The sequence below is a fragment of the Pholis gunnellus genome (assembly GCF_910591455.1).
Source record: "Pholis gunnellus genome assembly, chromosome: 22".
Lineage (NCBI taxonomy): Eukaryota > Metazoa > Chordata > Actinopteri > Perciformes > Pholidae > Pholis > Pholis gunnellus.
The window spans coordinates 13,376,931-13,398,891 of NC_136549.1; the positions used below are offsets into that span (position 1 = coordinate 13,376,931).

Genomic DNA, 21,961 nt, shown 5'->3' on the forward strand with positions numbered 1-21,961 from the left:
CTTTACATTTTCAAAGTATTCCAGTTATGTTTGTTTGTATGTTCATGAAAACATTGCAAACAGGAACTAATACCTACTACAGAATACTTTCAATGGTGCCAAAACGTGAAGAAATATAGGCTAAATACAACTAAATACCAATAACTGAGATGAAGCACGATTGTCTCTCAAGTCGACGTAAAACAAAAACTAATACTGACTGACATAAATCCATTGAGATTAACTTTTTTCAATACTATCAATATTTTTTGACATTAGACCGGGATATTGCGCAGTTGTCTGAATTTTGTCTGCGGGCGGGCCCACAGTGTCAGACTTTGAAAACCTCTGGTGAAGCATAGTGTATCATCTGAAGAAATGTACGTGCCACTTATACAGTAGCCCAATACAAATCAAAGTAAAAAATACTGAAAAAGACAAAGTCTGGGTCGGGTTTTGTTTCTCACCTATGTTTAAGGAGCGCACTAAAGTCAAGCTCGCCTGCATCCTCTTGTCCTTCACTGCTGTTGTTAACAAGGAGAGATTAAAATTAGAGTTGAAACAGTTAAAGGCACTATAAAACAATGCTAAAAGAGCAACACAAAGCAAAGTCTCAATCGATGCATTAGCTCCAAGCTAACACACGATTAATGCTTACACGAAACCACTTTATTTTTCTTTTCCGGATAAAAGTTTGAAACAAGGTGTTTTGTGTAAGGCATTTTAAGAGTGGTCCCAGGCAATGTTACCACAGTGTGGCAACATTGTGAAACTGGGACGCTTTGCATTGCTTTCCAGACACATTGTTTGGAGGGAAAATGGGTAAAATGCAAGAGTTGGCCTTCAATTACACATTGTGTCGGCAGGTTGAGTTGTAATTACCTCCGAGAAAGGTTAATGACATCATTACAACCATCTTGTCACACTTAAATGTGGTGCAATAATATTACTAGAAGGTGAACTTGTTGTTTTCTTCACTTTTCAGGGGCAGTTATTAGTATTGATGCTATTTCCTGGAATAAATACCTTGGTTTGTTCAGTTGAAGTAGAAAAAGAAATACTGTACTGTTGCATACTGAATTCATAATGGTTGCTGTTGACAGTTCTTTCGTTACCTTCTTTTGAAAGCTGATCGAATATCAAAACTCTGTGAGCCCTCAGCTTCTGTAAAACAGCAACAACACATATGCTAGACTGTATTTTGTTAACATATTAGAATATAGTAATGCTCCTTGATGCTTTAACAAACCTTTAACTTCCAAGTCAAAGTAACAGCTGTCAAACTTGTCCTTGTAGGTGACTTCACACCTGTAGTTTCCAGCATAGTTGTCTTTGGCCTTGATGATGTGCATCTCAAATGTGTGTATCTGCCAGGGAGTGATATATAAGAATTGGTTTAACAGCGCTCACTGTGAGGTGGTGCTCATGTAGGAGCCGGGACAGGTGGGGGCCTCGCTGTACAGTACCTTGGTTAATCGGTCAAAGGTTTCTTTCAGCTGCATGTGCTTTCCTGTCTTGCTAGCTAGATCCATCCATTTTCCTTTAAACCACTTGACCGTGGGTTTGCGGAGGAGATCTTTAGCCTCCACCTTGGCAACAAAGGTGATGTCTCCACCTTAAGACACAGAAAAATACAATATCATCGCAGAGAAAGTGTCCAACAGTCAAAATACATATTTATTGTGACATTTATTTAGAAATGTTGATGCTACGGGTATTGCCCCTCTGGGAGGATAGTTCAATATTTTAGGCAACATGTTTATTGGATTTTCTTTGCAGAGATCAATACCACTTGGCAAGGATGCAAATAAGCGAAGTTCCCAAAATGTGTAACTATTTCTTTAAGTCTTAGAGAAATCAATGTATCACCTTCGTACAAATCTTAATATTGAATTCGATGTCTTATATCATCTTCATCTCCTCTTTGCTGTGCTATCACTCACCCACAAGGATAACAGCACTTTGGGGACTCTCTATCATCAGGGTGGACTTTGGTGGGCTGTCAACGGGCTTTTCCACGTCATCTGGGACTTGGCCGTCTCCCACAGACCACACTGGTCAGCCAGGAGAAACACATACTGTACATGACACAATGCTCTCCATCGTCATTGTGCAAGGAAAACATATAGCAGTACAGTTCGAGGTTTCATACACCCACCTTTCACTTTTGATCTGAACATTTTAGTCTTACCAGAGGAGAGTAATACAGACAGATTTGTTCACTTTCAGCCATCACTTGTCATTCAGCAGCAGAATGTAAGCTCTTTGCAACATTGAAAGCATGAAACAGACAACATGAAACATAGAAAGGGTGTCCGATAAGCACAACAGGCCACATTTAAGGGACATTTTCATCATCCTGATGTTCCAGTCTTCTTTGTAATGGGAGGTCTGAATGTGGATGAATCACACTGTTGCCATATAGTTTGTATCCTGTACCCGTCTTTACATGTTACGCAAGTTCACCATTGACAAAATGATCAGTCAAATGCTACTTTTCAATCTTTTATCCTGATGCTAATGAAAAAGATTTAATTTTCCAAAAGCCCCATCATGTCCTACATGCAGTGATGGCAGACAGATTGACAGGAAAACAACCTTATTCATGTTGCACACCATATTGGTAAGACAAGTTAACCTGGAAAACACTAAACTGCTAACAAGCTTCCATTTGACCGGCTGTGACGGAAAACAAGAAAATAGTTGAGACACAATCTCAATTTCTTGATGCCGATCTTCCTCTTGGAGTGTATGAAAAAAAGGGCATAATTTTCTTGGCTAAATAATCTTTTTGGCTACCACTGTATTACCTGAGTCTTTTCTCCCCATGGCTGGAACGCTATCATCTAAACAAAGACAGAGAGAAATTTACAGCATATTGTAAGGAATATTACTGTAAAGTCCACTGAAGCACGCACACACTCATCAAAAGTAAAAGCAACAAGCAATTAAGGATTAGCAAGCATTGACCCGAGGGATTCTGATTCAAAGGTCTGAAAAAAAATCAATGACATGCTTTGATTTGATTACTGATCGCAAAGCCTAGATCTGACTGTTATGACCAGTCTGTTCAGACAAACAAACAAAAAAAAAACATGTTCATATAGCACTTCAGAAGTCGACTTATCAAAAAAAGAAACATAATTTGTATTAATGGGTGTATGTTAATATGTTAGCTGAGGTTTTCTGAACATTTTCACTGTCTTATATTGAAACGTTTACTTCCAGACACACAAAATATCTAAAAATAAACACGTCTCGAACACTTTTCCTTCATTCAGACAGTGGGTAATCTGATTTAGGGTCAGCTACGGGTTTCAGAGGGACTGAAATAGTGGTATTTAACAGAGGGATCTTACGCGGTAGCTCAACTGAGAGTTTCTTGAGTGAATTGGCGTCCTCTGTGAAAAAAAGCACAGTTATGATGGAAATTAGTGAGGATAAACTCATCTATTGTAGGCGGATTGATGAATATTGTGTCTGAATAAGGGTGGGTTTAACTCGCTGCTGCATGTTTTCCATTGAAAAGCTCAGAGAAGCAGCTGTATGCTTTTTACACTTTTACACATATCCCTCATCCTTGAAGCCTTTTCTCTTGTAAAACCAAAATAAACTGCTGGGAGTACTTACAACAGGCCACACCATACAGAAATGCATATTCTTTTTTTGTAGTTTTATTTACTATGTTTTGGATTTACAAGACAAAAAAACTTTAGGGATTTGGTCTTACTGTTTTTTTGTGGTTAATTTCCCCACCACACAGCAGCTTCATCAAGCTTTAATGGGTAACATTCAGGATATTCTCTTAGAGAGTCACAGCTGGTTACATAAACAAAAAGTGAAATTAAAATATAGGCATGACAATTTTGGAAGATTAGCTTATTTGCCACCTTACCAACGTTTGTACGTTAAGTTAATTTACTGTAGTAGCACAGTGTTGAGCCTAGCTTAGCCTAATAAAAATCAAAGTACACGTCAAATACATTTTTCCAAAGGAAGGATTTTGTAATTTTAGGTAGTTCTTATCAGACAGATGTATGCTCAAGTGTTTTTTTTGGACAAGTTTTAATTAGTTATTTGATGCTATAAAAAAAGGATGTGACATCATGATTGACTGTCCCCCAAAGAAGAAGAAAAAGAAGAAGAAAAAGAAGAAGACGCTGCCTTTTTGACAACCGCCACTAAATAAAACTTGACGAAGAGAGCTTTAAAGGTCTTGGCTGTATTTTATTTTTATTTTTTTTAATTCCCCTGCTCATGCTTCCAGTCTTTAAGCTAGACTTAATACATGCTTTACTGTTTGCTAACTGGTTTTGGTTAGACAGACAAGATATTGATAAGACAGCAAGTAAATACATTTCCCAAGTGTATTTTACAAAAGTAAAATAAATGAGAAATCCACAAAAAAGGGAATGCCAATGCCCAGAAAAGTTTAAAACGTAACATTAGCTACTTGTTACTGCATAATAATTACAACAAAAGAAATATAGCAATGTTCACTAATATCAAACAGTCCTGGAACATAATTATTCAAAATTTGAACGTCAACAGCATTCCCTTTTAGTAGGCAGTTTAATGTATTGCACAGTAATGTGCATGTGTACTGATATGCGTATACACATTTAGCAACCATTAATGTATTTTGTATGTAGAATATACATGTGAAATATCATTTTCACATCCATACCTTTATTTTCAGATGAGTAAATAAAGGTTGATATGCTTGTTGGATTATTTTGCATGTAAAAATCACACATTTACTAAATGTATGTCAGTGCATGAACATACATCGGAATATTTACAGATTTGACATGAAAATTTGTAAATATGTCTACCGTTTGAATTGCGGAGTTGCATAGATTTGAGCCAATGTCTTTTTGTAATTTAAGATTAAAACACTAACCTGCAAAGCAGAAAGGCACATCACTCACCAGAAAACAAATTGTTGGATGAATTTGACACTTCATTTTGCTATTTTTAGATCGTCACAATATAGTGGCCCAACAAACAAACTAACCTATGACTCAACGAGAGCACTACAGTGCTTTTCCCCAAAAAGTACTTGTGAGGTGATAGGAGTTGATCTGAGTCTGACTTAAGGTGATTGCAACTGTCTTCAAAGGATGAGGTGAGGAGGAATAAAGTAGGAAGTAGTAAGGGCTGCTAAGGGTACCAACCTGCTTGGGGTGTTGCTGTTGGGGTAGTGGCTGCAGCAGCATCATCATCTGCAATAAAGGTGTCATTGACAAAAAGACCCACCTATCAAAAAGCTCCATAACCCTCACTGGCAGGCCACAAAGACACAAGACTGACAGGCCAACAAGGCCATTGATCACATACGAGACAAGACTCTGAATGGAGCATGACATGCAGCTCTTGGACAGGAAGAATGAGACCAAAATATCAACTGATGGTTTGACCCTAACTGCTGTAGCTCTCACAGATGAAACAGTGTGCGATCATGAATGCTTATTACCAGCTTCTCAAGCCGCCGAAACAAAAGCACAAGCTCTCTTTCACCGTGGAGCGCAACAAACACACACAGGTATATCATAAACACATCAACCTTTAAAGCAGCAGATGCAACCTGTATTTGCAAAAATAAAAATAAAAAAAGGTGCTCAAGACCAAGCCAACAAAAGCAATACATTCTGTGTAACTTCAAATGATCTCAGTCTTTTCACCTGAGCTGTATTCTCCTTCTCAAAATCAATTAATTCCAACTTACCTGTAGATACATAATCAAAAAACAGCCGGCTGGTTGGTATTGAACACTATATTTAACGTGTGTGTGTTTGTCTATACGTGTTTCTGGATTATAGAAGAAAGAGTTTCATGACTCACCTTGTACACAATTTGTATCACCTTCAGTTTGCCATTTTAGGTGTTTAATCTAGTCCGTATTTATTAGTATACATTAGTTCTGATTACTTTAGACATCTGAAAACTCTGCACCGAGGTGCAAGTATATATCTTTTTTTATTTATTTGATGTCTGCATGCATTTAAAGCCATGTAGGAATTAGAGCACTGTTTTAAAAGCAAATTATCAGTTGATCCAATCAAGTGAAGTCCAATGCTTTCTGGGAAGTGAAGGTAATCTATTACCTTTCAACTGAGACTAAATCTAGGTTTTAGATCACTTTGCCATGCTGCTGAGCCATGTAGTGTGCAACTGAAACGACTAGTAGGACTTTCAGGACTTGTTTGCCTTTTAAGTGAAAGAGCTAGAGGGTTGACCATGCATTGGAGAGAGAAATGGGAATCATTCAACTTTAAAAGTCGTACTTACCAGTTGGTGGGGGGGGGCAAGGGCCCTCTTCTTTTACAGCAGAGTTACCGGACTCTGTTTGCTCTTTTACCCCAACCCCACCAGGCTGTGGTTGGTTTGAGCCATTCTCGGTGGGGCTCGGCTCCTGAGCCACCACAGCCTGTAAAGGCTCAGGCTCTGTGGCCTCTGGTTTCTTCCCATCAGTCTCTACTGGCTCTTTCCCCTCTGCTACTGCTTCTGTACAGCAGACAAAGCGCTAAGCTGGAGCAGCAAGCATCTGGCACAACCACCGGTAGCCTTGCAAAATAATGCTTGCTCAAACAAGGTGTGTATAAATAGCTAATGACCAGATAGCCACAATCTTAATTGGTGACATTTGACAAATGAAGGTAGATTTTACAACCATGCTGGTGGCTCTGTGAAGTTTAGACACACAGCTGTTCCTTGAGCTAAATGCTAACGCCAGAATGCTAACATGCTGACGTTCAACTGGTATGTTTTGCATGTGCACCTTCTTAATTTTGCATGTTAGCATGTTGCTGTTTGCTAATTAACACCAACGTACAGCTGATGGGAAAACCATTGGTATTAATGGTCATAAACAAAAAGCGAAAGATCAGATGATCTCCAGTCAGCAGGATTCATTCTCTTTGCACAATGAATTTTCAACAATTTCATGGAAATCCATCCAATAGTTGTTGAGATATTTCAGTCTGGACCAAAATGGTGGACTGACATTGCCTCCCATAGAGCCATGCTGCTAATATGGCGAAAAGAACCCAAATCGCTCATTCAAATTCAACTAAATCAATTCATATTGTATATCAATAGAGTACATATAGTACAATATATAGAGCACAAATATATGGCCATCGTGTCTCATATTATAATCAGTTGCACCAGTGGAGCAACTATCTGGTCATTGCTTATCTTACACGGTGAAGTGATCAAGGAAGGAGTGATTTACTGACTCATACAGTATGATCTGATTGCTTGTATTATGTCGTAAGCTGGCCTTTGACTCGAGTCACCAGTCAGTAAAACCCAATTTCCCCAATCCCTCTCTCCCTCCTTTGTTGATGACTCAGTATTTCACACAGTTGCACCAACACAAAGACAGCCACAGCACGAGATACTGTCAGCACCAAGCGTCAAGGGAAATGCAGGTAGAGCAGTGCATGCACGTGGATATGTGCACAGCGAGTGCGGTTGTGCTCTTACAGCTAAGCTAAACTAATTAACGTATTGTGTAAACATACAGTGTGTTGCGCAATCCTACCCACGCAAGAAATGTGCAGTTTCAGGCCTCTCAGAGTGAATTTTATGAGAAAATAAAAACGTGATCGCACACACCAAACAAAACACGTGATGTGAAAGTGATGTGCAAAAGAACTCTGGGGGGGAAGTGAAGGGGGCGTCAGGGTTTACCCACCTGGGGGTGGAGAAATCTCCAGGGAAATCTCCGGTACGGGCAGGGCACCGTTACTGTCTGGGGCAACACTTTCTGAGCATGTGACAAATATATTGGTGGATGGAACAGCTGCTTTTTACAAGCACAAAAGCTTCAGCATCTGCAATGCCTCTCTCAGTCATACACACCAAAACAATCACACATAAAAACACACAACCCGCCTGCATGGAGTTGTTCACACATTATCGCAATAAATCACCATTTGTTTCACCATTCTCACATGTAAAACAACACCAAAAAAGAAATCCTGTTTATAAATATAAGAAAATGTGCTGTTAATGTGTCAGGATTAGGATTATACAAATGTCAATGAGGTTCACATTAAAAAACATAAAAAAACGTTAAAATAGTACTTAGGCAGAATCATCCACCTCCATCGAGGTGTTGTGGTGGTTTTGCTTCAGTGGCCTTATGGTGTAGGCAGTGAGTGTTGTAGCATCACCACAACACCCTCTGGAAGTGTCATGCATCATCAGGCAGTATTTATATGCATTTTACAACTGTTTTCATAATCTATTTGAGATAAGGCCGGCATGTATTGGCACTGAAAAAGGCATCATTGGATCATGAAATGCACATAAACCCTACATTTATATGTTCAAGTGTTTGGCAATAATATATTGTTGAACTCAGTGTTACAGCCGTGTGATTTCTTCAGTAACATGTAGCGTAAGGGATGACGTCACAGTTACTAATCCCAGTAACGCTTGGGTCAGCTTGTTCTCCTTGACAGGAGTTTGATCGAGGGATATAATCAGTTTGATCTGATCGTGGACATGTTAGCTTGATGTCTTTTTAGCTGGCTTGCTAGCATTAGCCGCAGGTTTGCCTTCATTCAGGATTCACCTATATATTTTTTTGTTGACTGAGTAACGAAGGGGATATAATGAGTTGTTTAACTCAATACTTTAGATGTTGATAAATGAGTTAATATGTAATTAATTGAGCAATTGATAAAACAATTTAAGTTACTTGCCAAATATGACACTGGAAATCATGAGCCAGTGCCCACTAAGATCTGACTGACAATCTTAAATAACTCTGAGAAATTATTATCTGACAAATCCTGAATTAACCCAGGAACATTTCTATGTACACTGAGCTCTCCACCCCTCCCGACTGTGTTGGAGCCTGAAGATGCTGCAGCTCCAAGGTCAAACCTCAGCGGTGGCAGAAAGCCAGTTGCATGCCGGCACCTTGCTCACATGGGGCGGCGGGAGCGGCAGCTGAATCAACAGAGAGGGATCAGCAGGCTGGCGAGAGGAATGTCAGATACTGACAGCTTGGTCGTCGCCACAGATCGCTCTGGAGCACAGCAGCACGTCTATATTGCCGACTATTGGCTGCACATTTACACTCCTATGTGACTGTGTTTGCACATTCAAGCCAATTTCAGAGCTTCGAATATTATGTTACGCGTGTGTGGGCCGGAACATCTTGGTGAGGACAAAGGTTGGTGTTTGACGTGTACACAGAGGTATTCTTTTGGGATCCTTCACTTTGTCCTTCTTTCACCTGTGCAACTACCCTTCTTTTGATGACTATATGTCTGTTGTTGTGCACGCTGTACTTTGTGCAGCTACAATCTGCTACACTGTGAGGTGACAGGGGGAGATTAGATGTCTATCGCTGTCCACTCACCTTCTGGCTGGCCATTTGGCATCTCATCTAAAAGAAAAAGAAAGAAAAACGAAACACATCAGTATCAAACATGATAACGAGATGTCTCGCTGCATGTCCTAATCACTCAAGAATGTCTTTCCGTTTGTGCACATTGACTGATTTTATTGATATCCATTCACTACCAAGCCGAATCCTCCTCCTCCCGGATGACTAGCTCCTTGTGCTTAGACACTATGTTGTCTTAACTGATTATGAAAGAGGCCCACATGACACACCATTTGTTTGCCCTCTGCCTTGTCTAGACTTATGAAACTAATGGTGGTGGTGGGGCGGTAGCGACAGAAACATGTTTGAATACGACATTCAAAACCTGCAACAGGACTCAATGCGAGGCCTCAACAGAACAAAGCATCCATACCTGCCTTGGCATGCAATGACGGGGGTTAAAATGAACGTCTCTTTGTCATGAGTGGGTTAGTGGAGCACAGACCCATCAGAGACTCTCTAGCACCAGCTTGTTCTCATTCACATGGCGTCAAATACCGATGCTTTGTCACGCCCCTCGGCGTCTGATGTCGACGCACGAGGCACCCTGTAGCGTCTGTATGAGACACGCCAGGCTTTCAAGTAACTTGCTGTGTAAACCCATTTGCGTCATTATTGGATGGTCAAAAAAGAAACTCTGGGAATATGAAGACGTACAAACGCAGGGACTTGGCATGGCAAACCTCATTAATAAAGGACTTACACAGTTACTCTGTATGATTAAAGCACAATACGGCCTGCTCATGTACGCCAAATGCGTTTAGTCTTCAGGTAAATTCCAACACCGAACTATAAATCAAAACCTAACCTAAATGAGCTCAGTGCACGTTTATCTAAACGAGAGAAGGACCTCAGAGACTGGACCAACACGCAGTCGAGTGGACGACGGGAACAGGTGTAGCAACTACTCAGGCTTACTGTACTTAAAGTGAGGCCTCCATCCTTTTATTGTTTATGTTGTAGCCTGTTGTGGGCTTAGTGGTAATTAAATCCCCGAGACCTAATAACAAATTACTTTGCCAATACTACCTGTGCTAAGACAATGCAGTGGCAAAGTTTACACATACATATTTAGAGTGACAACGGCTTTGTTGCCGTCACATGCCTACGTATGCCTATGCCTTCTTCTTTATACTTTTATTTTTTTATAAGAATATATACAGTATTTGCAGATAACATAAGGTACTGAACGAGGATGGCTAACATGTACACAAATACACAGGTACAGTTCATTAAATAGGGATTTAGTATCCCTTTAATATTAAAACAAAAATGGGTTAAAAAGACCCTTACTCAGTGTCAGTTTTTAAACCTTGTCTTTCTTTAGTTAAAGGGTATATGAATATTTTGCTATGGAGCGCAAATAGTTCATGGTGTCAGTGAAAAGCTGTATGAGCGGTATTCAAGCCAGCGTTTGGTAATTTATTTTTGTATTTGCAGCCGTAGAGATCTTAAGACACATATTCAAAAAATAGAGAGGAATGAAATTTCCATAATCAAACCCATTTTACTCCCCAAAAAGCTGTGAACAATACCAGCCTTTTACATTACCCATCCAAAACACTCTTTAATATCTTCTTTGAGAATCTTAAACTTTAGAGAATCCTTCATAGACAGTCTCAGTTTCTCACTTGCAGCTGTTTGCACCCGGTCTATGAATACTGCAACCCTAGGACCATGTATGTCCACTGACTATGCACCATTTTTAACAGCTATTTTCCTTCCCATCGCTTCTTAGCTTCTGATATCCCTCCAATTGTAACGATTCCCTCTGAGCATTCCTAATGAGAGTGGAGAAAGGTTTTGTTTCACCTCTGAGGACTCCCAGTGCAGCTGACAGGGCTGTAGGTATTTTCAGCTGTTGCCCCTGCTGGCGTGCAGACAGAAGGGCTCATACAGACTCTGATGTGAGCCAAACTGTCAGCAGCTTCATTCTTCCAAATAATGACCTGTATTGATTTAATACACTGACATTATACTGTTTACCCTTGCTGTGGTTGTAAGGTTTATTTTAACTCTGGTAAGACAAGAGGAGCTTCCATGAGACTTTAAGAGTCTGAGGAGAGATGAGCACTGTTCAATTAGCTGTTGACAGGCTTTTCCCCCTGCATCTCCAAGGGTTTGATTTATGAGGTGGTATTCGGTAACACAAAGCACGTTGTCAGAAGACAGAGCCCAGGGAGAGTGATGAACTTCAGGGACAGTAGATATCATGGGGCGAAGACAAGGGCTTGTTCACGACTGAAACCCTAAACTGAGTGGCAGCCGAGGACAGCGCTGTGAGGCCTCTGGGCACAGGGTCAGAGGTTTATTGGGGAGGTGTCTGACCTTTGAGCGATCCCACCTGAACTGAGGGCAGCGGGGAGTCTGTTTTGGTGTGTGGCACAGGAAGAGGAGAGGAGGGGTTTGGTGGCTGTAAAAGGGAGATGGCAGGGAACAAGGGATGGGGATTAAAAGTGCGCTCATTCTGAACTATTCCAGGGACAAGAATCCAGGTCCCAAGAGATCTGCGGGCGACTCAGCCAGTCCGTCATCTCTGGTTTGGACTTTTTAAAGGCTTGAGAGTGGGGTGTCTAAAACAACAGCGCTGGCCTTCTCCTCTTCAGCTGTTCAGACTCATTTAGAGAACAATACTTTTCTACTCTCATTTATCTGCTGCTCTTGGCTATGCAGCTATTTATGGGTAGTGTTTGTGGCCGACTGGAATCTGTTGCCTCTATTTCCCCTCAGCTTTGTCTCTGAGGGGATCAAGGATGTTTATGGCTGTGGAAGAACACTGTAAGGGCAACTGTCCACAATGCAATGGAGCATCTAGATGAAGCTGAGCTTCACACCATTTCAGGGTCTTGGTTTCCTCTGGCTTTGGGGAACGTCTACTCTTTCTTGCCCCACCAAGAGATTGGGATAAGATTTGAATGTGAGAAACGGGATTCTGGAGCTTGGAGCTGGCTGTTAAAAGTTGTGATCTCCCTAAATGTGTCAATGAAAGTAAAAGAGCGGCCTTGAACCCAATCTTGAAAGCAGCCCACTGCAGCCCACTGTCCAAAAGGCAGAATGTTCAAGCCAATTTAATTCATATAGCACAAAATCCCAGATTTTCCTTAAAGGGGTTTATAATATATACTGAATGTGCCACCCTCTATCCATAGACTGTTGGTTCTGATAAAGAAAAACTTAAACATGGTAAAAAAAAAAGGTAGAAACTTCAGAAAGAGCAACAGAGGAAGAATCCCTTTTTCAGGACTTAGTGTCTATGTGCAAATCATGCCGGAGGTGTCAGGGACAACCTCAGACAGATCACATTTATTAAAAACTTGTATCGTCTCTCATCAGGAAGGCTTCCAAAGATCCAAACAAAATGTCCCATTCCCTCTACATGGGCATGTCTGGGTCGACGGCGGACCCCCAAAAGAGCTGGGCTAATGGTGAGGGTGGGGGTAATACCATATCCTAATGACGGACAAGAGGGGATTCAAAGGGAATGTTGATGGACATGATGGTACAGATGAGTGACGTTGTGGTGTGGAGACGAGGGCACAGGTTAAGATGCTATGTGTGGTTGAATAAGGAGTCGAATACCGGGCAGGTCTGACGGGTCGGCTCCCATCGATCATCACAAAGACAAACACAATTAGGTTATTATTTATCCTCATACAGCCAGGCCCTCGCTCCAGTTACATCATCCCTCACAGGTCTTTGCTTGCGTCAGGCTTGGCGCTCATTGACATTCCTACGCTGCGCTTCATCATCGTGTCTTTCTCCAGCTGGATCACACACAGCAATCAACTATGCCCACCCCAGGCGACAACAGTATCTGCACATAAACCTCAAATATTCTCGTGTTCCCCGGGACGGTAGAAACACGCATGCATTGGTAATACAATACCACCGTGAAAGTCACTTTGAGGATTCCTATGAACGAGCTGGCAGGTGAGCCATAAAGTGATGGAATCGCCTAACTTCCCTCAAACAATGACAATAGATATAAATACAGCAAGCCAATCGTAAAAAAATAACTTTAATAAAAAATACTTTAAATTTATTTTTGCTGTCACATTCATTAAAACCTGCAGTGGGCTTATTATGGATTTTGGCTGTCACATGCTGGAGGCAACAACTCCTACCTTTCTTTGTGGGCTCTGGCATCTTGAGCCGCGTCCCAAGAAAATAAAAAGCTTGAAGGAGTCAAAAGGTGCAGGTAGGTTGGTTAGTGCCTTCAGAGTAATGCGACTCTACAGGAGGCCAGGTAAGACGCGGTAGCCCTCTCGTCCAGGAGGGAGAGAGATGACGGTAGAAGAAGAAGAAAGCTCTGGAAGTCCTCGGACCAGAATGATGGGAGATGAGGAGTGCACTGGGAAATCTCAGTGGGGGAGGAGAGGAGGACCAGTGCCAGATCCAGGAGGGACAGGCTTTCAGGCCTTATATAGAGAGACGGCATGCTCCTCCTCTCTGTTGGTCGCTGCATCAATGTCCCCAACCCTGCTGTGCCAGCTTTTTAGATGAGAAGAAGTAAATGTGGAGTTTATCCAAATTATGCATTTTACATTGTACAAGTTTATTGGATTAAAGTTCAATATATTAGTTTCGTAGGTGAAGCAATGCGATTTTATGCTCAAATATTAAGAGTTCTGCAGAGCACAGATTTTCATGACTGGTTATTCTTGTGAAATTACAAAAGGTTTGACTTTTTGAGAGTTGGGTGTCTCCACTCAAAGTATTAATTTAAGACTAGATGTGTTATTATTACTTCCATATTTTCACTGCAGGATCAGGGTGAGTGCTGTCATCGGGGCATCAGAGGTGAGTATCCTTAATGCACGATAGCAGTAGGGGAAGGGGGAGGAGACTGTGAAATCAGGAGGTGGGATATAAAAAGAGAGAGGTGTTGTCATTGTCATATGTGGGTCCGAGGCCGATGTAATACTCCATCAATCCCAGATGATATGCAACATATTCAGAGAATCTGTGGCTATATTACAAAAGAAAAGTTTGAGATGGCATGCAGCGACTTGATGCTGCTGGTATCAGTTTAATCCAGGCGTAAGAACAGCAGGCTTTCCGAACTGGCAAATACATACTAGGGAGATGCCATGGGCGGTGGTAATATGTGCTATTCTTAGACCGCCTTGACATTTGACATGTGTATCTGACATGAAAAGAGATTTTCATTGTGAATTATGTCACTGATGTGTCTGCTTTGGTCCTAATTAATCTTTTTAGCACGTCAAGCACACGTGATGAATCAGGTGTGGTCTCTGATGAAAGGTCGCAAAGATTAAATAACAAGAATGAAAGCTGACGGATGGATTTACGAGCCACAAAAAGCCCGGTGCTGAAGCTTCTCTACATGTAGAAGCTGCGAGCCCCTTCAGAGAATCTAACAATATCATCACCACTTGAGCATGTTAATGATCTCAACATGGAAGTGCACTTAAAACATGCACAATTAATTCCTCAGACAACCCAACAGGACAGTCAAGACGGGGCACAGCTCTATTTTAGGGGGTATAGATACCGTCTATGCGTGTAGGAATGCAGCTTCTATTGTCTCAAATTGGCTTCACTTGAACATTCTATCCATACTGCAAGCCGACACATATCATGTGATGTGGAAGCTTTCAATTAAGAACTGTCCTTAAATGACTGTTTCATGATTCAGTTCAAAGTATGTGGCCTTTCTTGGTAACAGACACCCATAGCTCAGTTAGCCCATTTATAACCCGCCGTGGGCTCCAGCAGTAAATACTGGGCTTAGGGAAGTGTCATGTGGGTCCGCAACAAACAGCAAAAAAACCAATGGGTATTGCCCGGGATGACCGAAGGTTCACATCACAGGGGCGATTTAGCCATGAGGTCACCCCACACCGGGAAAGGAAAAAGAAGAGGCTGAGAGGCTTTGAGGTGGACGACACTGACACCCTCTGGTTCCCAACAGCCAGTGAAAGCTAAAAGGAAAACACACTTGTCAACAGGTGAAGAGGCACATGAGGCTGCTTCCATGACTCATTTTGTCTCATGGGAGAGATGGTATTCTAGTAATTGCAGAAATGTTCAGAGTCAATGGGAAACATCTTCTTTAAGGTTTCTGGTTATGTTGGCCCGCATTTAAAAAACGTGTCTGGTTGGGAAATTACTGATGAATTTTTCATGATAACTGTTCCTCTATTTGTAATATTGATGTTTATCATGTCTGATTTCAAAGCTCAGTGTTTTAATTCTCCACTACTTATCTTTTACTCTGTCAACCCTTAGCTATATCTGCTGCAACGTTCATTGTCCTTAAAATAATTTCAAAGAATACAACAAAATGATGAACACTTTAAGATGTATAAAGTGTTTTTAATTATTTACACCACAAACTCAATGTACTAACTTCAAGAAAACCGACTTGTTAATTTGTCACAGACAGTGTTGAATGGTTAAGTTTCTTAGAGTAAAAAAAATGAAGAGCACATTCAGAGTTTAATATGTCATGATATGAGCTACAAAAAAAATCTAGTCCACTTTACAAATCTTCTCAATTCTGCAGTAGCATCAGAGTCTCTCGGCTGAACTGGTAGGTGAGCTTCTTCTTCACCTTGAAGATCTCTCCAGACCGGGCGTAGTTCCTGAGGGCGCGGGACATCTTCTGGTAGGTCATGAGCCTCTTGTTGCCCTTTCTCTGCCCCCACAGTGCCGCCACCTGGTCCTTGTTCGTGGAGGAAAAGCGGAAGACGCCGGCGGCTGCCGGCACCCAGGACACACAGTGGGCCATGTTCGGGTCCTCCAACACCTCAAACAGAAAGTGAAAGAGGCGCACCTTTCCACCTGCAACCATTGAGCAAACAGGAAGTGGCATGTTGAAGACTGGATTGAAAAGAGGGAATATCACAGCAGCTGGGCCTCTCCAAAACAGTTAAAGGTGGTTACAGTTAATCATTTCCTGAAATTCAATTCCCAGAAAATCGCTTCACTGATTGGATGGCATTTAGTGGAAAGGGTTAAGCTGTAAACACTGCGGTTATCTGATAGATATGTAAAAAAAGCTCTTAAGCCAAGCGAAGCCAAGCTCCATTGTTTTCTTTACGGTAAAGGGAAAGTCTCTTATTTGCTCTCTTGGTATTGTTTTCCCCAGGCTACTAGCAACAAGGGCAATAACAGTATCTAGTGACCAAAAAAAGGAGAACTCACCACTCCCAGCTGTGTGTTTGGTTGGTTGTCTTGTTGATACAATGTTTGGCAGTGACCCACACTCAGACAATGTTGTTGTTGTGTTCTGGCTGACGGCTGGTGGGGCATCGTGTGCCAGCAGAGGCTGAAGTGCAGGTTTGATGTTCTTTGATGAAGGAAACAGTTTTAAAGGCTTGGTTATTTGTGCACATTTTACTAGACGTGGTATACAAGTGTCTTGTGTGGGGAAAACAAACATTTTAATGCCTACAGTTGGCTCACTGCACGTCCAGCATTGCTCGCATGATCCTTCGTCCACAGGTGCACTTCTTTCATCTACAGGCTCAACTGCAGTGCAGTACATCTTGTCCACTGTAAAGAGCAAAACAAATGCTGAGAGACTGAGAACACATTCGCCTCTAAGTAATATAGTTTGATATCCCATTCTTTCCTCTTACCATTTCCTCCAGTGTGTTGTCTGTAGTACTCCTCTAGGAACTCTAAGATCACCTCCAAATCAGATTGAGTCTCCTGGAAAGAATTCTGATCAAGATAAATCATTTCAAAATCAGCCTTGAATACTGCAGATATTTTTGAGTAAATTCTAATGTCATCCTTGCAACAAAGTCCGCTCTTTACCATGACCGATGAGGCTGAATGTGATGCAGTACAGTCCTTGCAGTTTGGGAGAATTTCACAAAACTGACTTTGAGACACTCAAGTGCCTGGACTCTTTTTTATACCCTCCACAGGACGGGGCTTTCTGAATTACACCAGACGTTTTCTACCCAAGGCTCACAGGAACAATGACCACCATCCCGCAAAGCCCCGACACCAGCACCAGTCAACCCATCAACAAAGCCTCCCAGCACTGACCACATCCTCCCCGCTGAAGCAGATAAGACCTGGCCTGGAGGTACACGCTACTCTCTTTTCAGGAAAAACACACTTGCTGCCACATTTTTCCTCACAGGATGTGTCTTAATTTCAGATTTTGTAGTGCGCTTGTTGCAATATTTCACACCAACGGAGACAGTGCCAAATCTTTCAACATGGTGATAATGCCAGCGTTTTTTCTTCTCATGACAAAAGACAAGAGCCTCTGTTGTTATCAAGTCAGTGAAAAACAAACACAAGTGAGAGTACACAGATCGATTTATTGATTGTATTCAACAGACTCCAACAAATTCCGAAAAAAATGTAGCAAAGAAATGAAAAACATTTTTTTAATACACAATAAATATAAGTATACAAAACATATGTTTTATCAAGAAAGTTATTCAGATTTACATGTCATCACATCATGCGTATTACTGGGTGCTTGTTGTAACAACAGGTGCTGTAGACTAGGATATTTAAATTGTTATTATTGTTGTAAAATAATCTTTATAAGCATTTTTCCAACTGTCTTGTACACAGCATAGAGTCAAAACAGTGTGTTTACAGAACAAATAAAAGGTACATGGTTAGGATTTTTATTTTATTTTCGTGCAAATGGTCCTCATTGTTTGACACCTGAAACCTACAACTTTTAAATTCTATGTACAATAACATGTATTTCTTCAGACTCAAAGATCCTACCTTTTAAGTGGCTTATGTTTCTCTTAATTAGTGCTTTATTAAATATAGGTGTGCTGACTGGAAAGGTCAACCAGCTAAGTCCACAATATACGTTATCATGTGTCAGCTGCATGTCAAATGTAACTGTACTTTGTCAATTAAAGATGTCTAATTTGTCATTGTTATAAGTTATGTCATTTAGATATAGAAACATCAATGATGAACTTAGCATATTCTTATTCATATTTTGTAGTTTAAAAGTATTTACAATTAATTTACAGGGATACATGTGAATTTAAACACCTTTAACTGAAAAGAGTGATATTAATAGTCCCACTTGTGATAACATGCAGGGACTGAATGTGGCCCCAGAAGGTTTGAGAGTCAAAGTCCTTGTAAACCTTTTCAAACATTTAAGGGATCCCCCCCCCCCCCCCCCCCCCCCCCCCTCTGTGTTTAAAACCGTCCTCCAGCTCAGAGTTTGGGTGTGCTGTGTGAGGTGAAGCTGGAGGCCAGGTCATAGTCTTCCTGCAGCTGGTGGTGTCCGTACCAGCTGTGCCAGTCCGCCGCTGCAGAGCCGCAGTAGCTCTGCTCAGCCGGGCTCTGCTGCCGGGTGTGGTCCTCCTCTTGTGCAGGGCGGCAGTGCGGCGGCATGGACACATGTGCAGAGCCGAGCCTGTGCAGGATGTCCGGGTTGAACTGGTAAGTGAGTTTACGGCGCACCTTGATGATCTCACCGGTGCGGCTGTAGTTTCTCAGAGCTCTTGCCATCTTCTGATAGGTCATGGTCTTGCGGTTGCCCTTGCGTTGGCCCCAGCACTCGGCCAGCTTCTCCTTGTTCTTGGAGATGAAGTGGAAGGTGCCACTGCCGTTGTCTGTCCACTGGATTGAGTCGCCCATGTTGGGGTCGTTCAGAGCCTCGTGGAGGTACTCATAAAGTCTGAGCTTCTTGCGACCTGAGGAGATTGATTTGGTCTTTGCTTTAGTCACAAACAAAGAATTGCCAGTTAAAGTTTCCTACTAAAAACCATAACGTGATTACCTTTGCTGTTCCTCTGTGGAGGTAAGATTGAGTAGAAATGAGGTGACTCATTTTGCACAGAGTGGCACAAGGAGGCATCAGGGATGACCTGAGGCCAAGAATGCTGCTGAAAGACAACACATTTAATGAAATCTACAACAAAAATAAAAACTTCTTTCTATAACTTTTCCCATGATTTTCAAAATACACAAATGCAGATTTATTTGGCTCCACTTACAGCCGTGTCATTCCAGTCACATGCTGGAGCTGGCACATCAGACGGGTGTGTGACGAGGCAGCAGGAGATCTGACAATGCAATGACGATTGCTGCTGGCTACCCAGAGTTTCATAATACGTGTACTCTGAAATGAACAAAGTCAGTTTTCATTCCCTCCAGATATACGTAAATTAATTAAAGAAATTGAAATGTCTTTTTTTTTAAATTAGAGAGGAAGATTGTAGATTTTCCAGCATAAAATAAAGTATTGAAAGATGAATAAGTATGAAATACATATCGCAGAACTTTGATAGTTATGGTATTAATTTAATATTTAATATATTAATAGTATTTTTGTATTTAGAGATTTTTTCCTGTACCTGAATCGTAATATGAATTACTTGAATGCTGTTGAATCACATCAATCGCATCCTGGAAGTGTTGGTTGATGTCGTTGTCCAAAGAGGTCTAAAATAGATAGAAAACCTTAATTTCACCCACAAAAATCTGTTTTTTCCTTTTAAATTCTACAAGAATTAAGAGCACGAAATGATGAAACTCCACGAGACTAATTCTTACAAACAACTGTAATGAAAATGTGTACAGCATCTTTACAACTCACCATCTTGTATGTCTGAGCGTTGCCCTCTGTTGATACCATTTCTGTCCTAATAGGTGAACACTGATACACGACTGCAGATGTACAGTATGTGGACAGGTATATATATGTTGCAGACCTCCAATACCTGTTCACCGTTCATAAACAGGTGGAGAGGCTGGTCAATTGAAATGTGTTAACGTCACGATGTACTGCAGCCGTACACTTCTTCTTTTTTTAAAAGCTGAGATCAGACAGACATCTGAGCATCACGCAGTCTCTCATAGTGGAGATCACAATCTACGAACAACAAAAACTCCTTTTATTGCTCCACTCGGCCAGGAATACCACCAATTCTCAGCCTGACCTGAGAATTTGCATACCGGGCGAGATATGTATCTAACATACACATCTATAATACGTGCTGTTCAGTAATACGTTTTTCTGTTAATTAAAATTGGAGCCTTTAGAATTGCGGGAATGTTTTCTCTGTGGTCCTTTGTTTTCTGCTAATAAAGTGAATGAAGGAATATTTGCATGAAGAGTGAGCCTGTGGTGGTGGGGCTCTGTTAAGAAACACAAACTGGATGGATAACCACTGATAAATCAAAGGACATTTATCACTGGTCAGTGCAATAAAAATATGTTAATATTTGCTGAATGGAAAAATTATTCCATAGTATAAACATTTTTCATTATAATTTAATTTTTAAAAAAATATTTGAAACTGCCATTCTGCCATAACATTGCACATAAAGTGATAAACTAATGAAAAACAAGTACAGTAGTTTGAATTAACAGCCATTTGCGTCCCTCACAAAGCTCTCAGATCAAGACAACAAACTTTGTTCCTCTTCTGACTGTTTTATTTCTTTACTACACTTTTTTTTTTATCACTCATGATAATTTAAGGGACATCATTAAACAAGTATTTCTTTTATCACTGCTGGGAAGTTTATTGTGCTCTCCTTAAAGTTGCTGTGAAAATCAAAATGCATCTGCTGCAGACTTTTTAGGTTTAGGTCAGTTTTAGGTTTATATTTTAGTTTTTTGCACCTACTAATCATTTTACAACAGAGTACCATCAAATCCTGGAGAGAAGCTCAGTATAAAGCTCAGTGGAGCTGAAGGCTAAACAACTATGACCATTTGAATTTCCAATTGACCCGAACGCCATAAACGCAGCATCAGATAAATATGATTGTAAACGTTAATGGTTAATTATGTGGTGATCACTGTTAAACTCAGCCTGTGCTTTTCACCCCCTGCCACGGCGCCAGCCCTGTGTTTATACAAATAAACACAGGGCTTTTTGAGAAGTGCATTTATCTCAGGTGTGTAGTTTTAAATATCAACTGACTTGCGCCTGAAGTTCCCCTTTCAGCCCGGTTAAGTGTGTTAGCAGTCAGGCCTGAACGCCGAGCTGGACACGAAACAAAGAATTGGAGATGCACAGGTTATGGAAAGGCCAGAACTTACATTGTTATATCTGATTTGTGTCATCATTAGTTGTAATATTACTCACTAAAACAGTTTTGCTCCCATCAGTCAAGAAAAACAACCTGTGATAGTAAATTACCATATTGTGTGGGTGTGTGTGTGTGTGTGTGTGTGTGTTTGTGGAAGCATGCAAATATGCATGTGTGCATGTGAGAGTGTGTTTCCTGCCTGTGTAGCGCGCTGATAAAAAACAAAGAACCACAAACCTCGTCCTCTCACCCACTCGGTCTTTCCCTCCATTCAGGGTGAAACTTCTGTCAAATCAACTCTATAAATTAAAGACCACAACCTGTCGGGCTGCAGCTGAAGCCTGACAGATGTGTGCTGGTGTTGGCACCGTGTGGGATGCAGAGTCGGCTCCTTCGTGCTCCATTAGGCCGGTCTTTGGGGTCTTAAAGAAGTAGCTTTCAACTGTTTTATGTGTTGTGTTAATTGTAAAGAGATAATTCACTACTCATGTGTAACAGGTAATGAGTGATGTTATAATATTATATCAGTTATTACTCCCATTTTTAGCAACATGGCTT

At 41.1% G+C, this 21,961-nt stretch overlaps 3 protein-coding genes across 10 annotated transcripts in view; all 3 read right to left on the minus strand.

The window, feature by feature from the left end:
• The window catches only part of mybpc1 (myosin binding protein C1), a 29,554-nt gene extending 15,774 nt beyond the window's left edge, over window positions 1–13,780 (minus strand). For 2 of the 7 annotated variants that reach the window (XM_079183438.1, XM_079183439.1), the window contains exons 1-12: window positions 13,513–13,780; window positions 9,362–9,388; window positions 7,682–7,753; window positions 6,271–6,486; window positions 5,157–5,204; window positions 3,339–3,380; window positions 2,790–2,825; window positions 1,923–2,033; window positions 1,446–1,594; window positions 1,229–1,346; window positions 1,095–1,143; window positions 447–503 (exon numbers count right to left, since the gene is read on the minus strand). In XM_079183438.1, coding sequence (XP_079039564.1) covers window positions 447–503; window positions 1,095–1,143; window positions 1,229–1,346; window positions 1,446–1,594; window positions 1,923–2,033; window positions 2,790–2,825; window positions 3,339–3,380; window positions 5,157–5,204; window positions 6,271–6,486; window positions 7,682–7,753; window positions 9,362–9,388; window positions 13,513–13,534 — 947 coding nt within the window. In that variant the 5' untranslated portion in view covers window positions 13,535–13,780. The remainder of the gene's footprint in view (window positions 1–446; window positions 504–1,094; window positions 1,144–1,228; window positions 1,347–1,445; window positions 1,595–1,922; window positions 2,034–2,789; window positions 2,826–3,338; window positions 3,381–5,156; window positions 5,205–6,270; window positions 6,487–7,681; window positions 7,754–9,361; window positions 9,389–13,512) is intronic. The other 5 variants (XM_079183440.1, XM_079183441.1, XM_079183442.1 and 2 more) reach the window with 5 other exon arrangements.
• Window positions 13,781–15,872: 2,092 nt separating this feature from the next.
• On the minus strand, window positions 15,873–16,569 carry spi2 (Spi-2 proto-oncogene). Its single transcript, XM_079183436.1, has 2 exons — window positions 16,559–16,569; window positions 15,873–16,195 (listed from the first exon to the last, which is right to left on the minus strand). The coding sequence occupies exon 2, from the start codon at window positions 16,140–16,142 to the stop codon at window positions 15,906–15,908; it is 237 nt and encodes a 78-aa protein (XP_079039562.1). The 5' UTR covers window positions 16,143–16,195; window positions 16,559–16,569; the 3' UTR covers window positions 15,873–15,905.
• Window positions 16,570–18,567: 1,998 nt separating this feature from the next.
• On the minus strand, window positions 18,568–20,007 carry spic (Spi-C transcription factor (Spi-1/PU.1 related)). Of its 2 annotated transcripts, none has more exons than XM_079184264.1 (5): window positions 19,959–20,007; window positions 19,717–19,804; window positions 19,357–19,481; window positions 19,140–19,242; window positions 18,568–19,053 (listed from the first exon to the last, which is right to left on the minus strand). In XM_079184264.1, the coding sequence occupies exons 1-5, from the start codon at window positions 19,995–19,997 to the stop codon at window positions 18,572–18,574; spliced, it is 837 nt and encodes a 278-aa protein (XP_079040390.1). In that variant the 5' UTR covers window positions 19,998–20,007; the 3' UTR covers window positions 18,568–18,571. The 2 variants fall into 2 exon arrangements, with proteins under 2 accessions (XP_079040390.1, XP_079040389.1); XM_079184263.1 differs by having other exon boundaries at window positions 19,140–19,245.
• Between the last annotated feature and the right edge of the window lie 1,954 nt (window positions 20,008–21,961).

Excerpts from the sequence above, each read along its gene's own strand:
- spi2 (XM_079183436.1), bottom strand. The coding sequence starts at position 16,142 with ATGGCCCACTGTGTGTCCTGGGTGCCGGCAGCCGCCGGCGTCTTCCGC.
- spic (XM_079184263.1), bottom strand. The coding sequence starts at position 19,997 with ATGGTATCAACAGAGGGCAACGCTCAGACATACAAGATG. Across the intron at positions 19,805-19,958 it reads ACGCTCAGACATACAAGATG|ACCTCTTTGGACAACGACAT; the intron begins GTGAGTTGTAAA and ends TATCTATTTTAG. Across the intron at positions 19,054-19,139 it reads TCCACAGAGGAACAGCAAAG|GTCGCAAGAAGCTCAGACTT; the intron begins GTAATCACGTTA and ends CAATCTCCTCAG.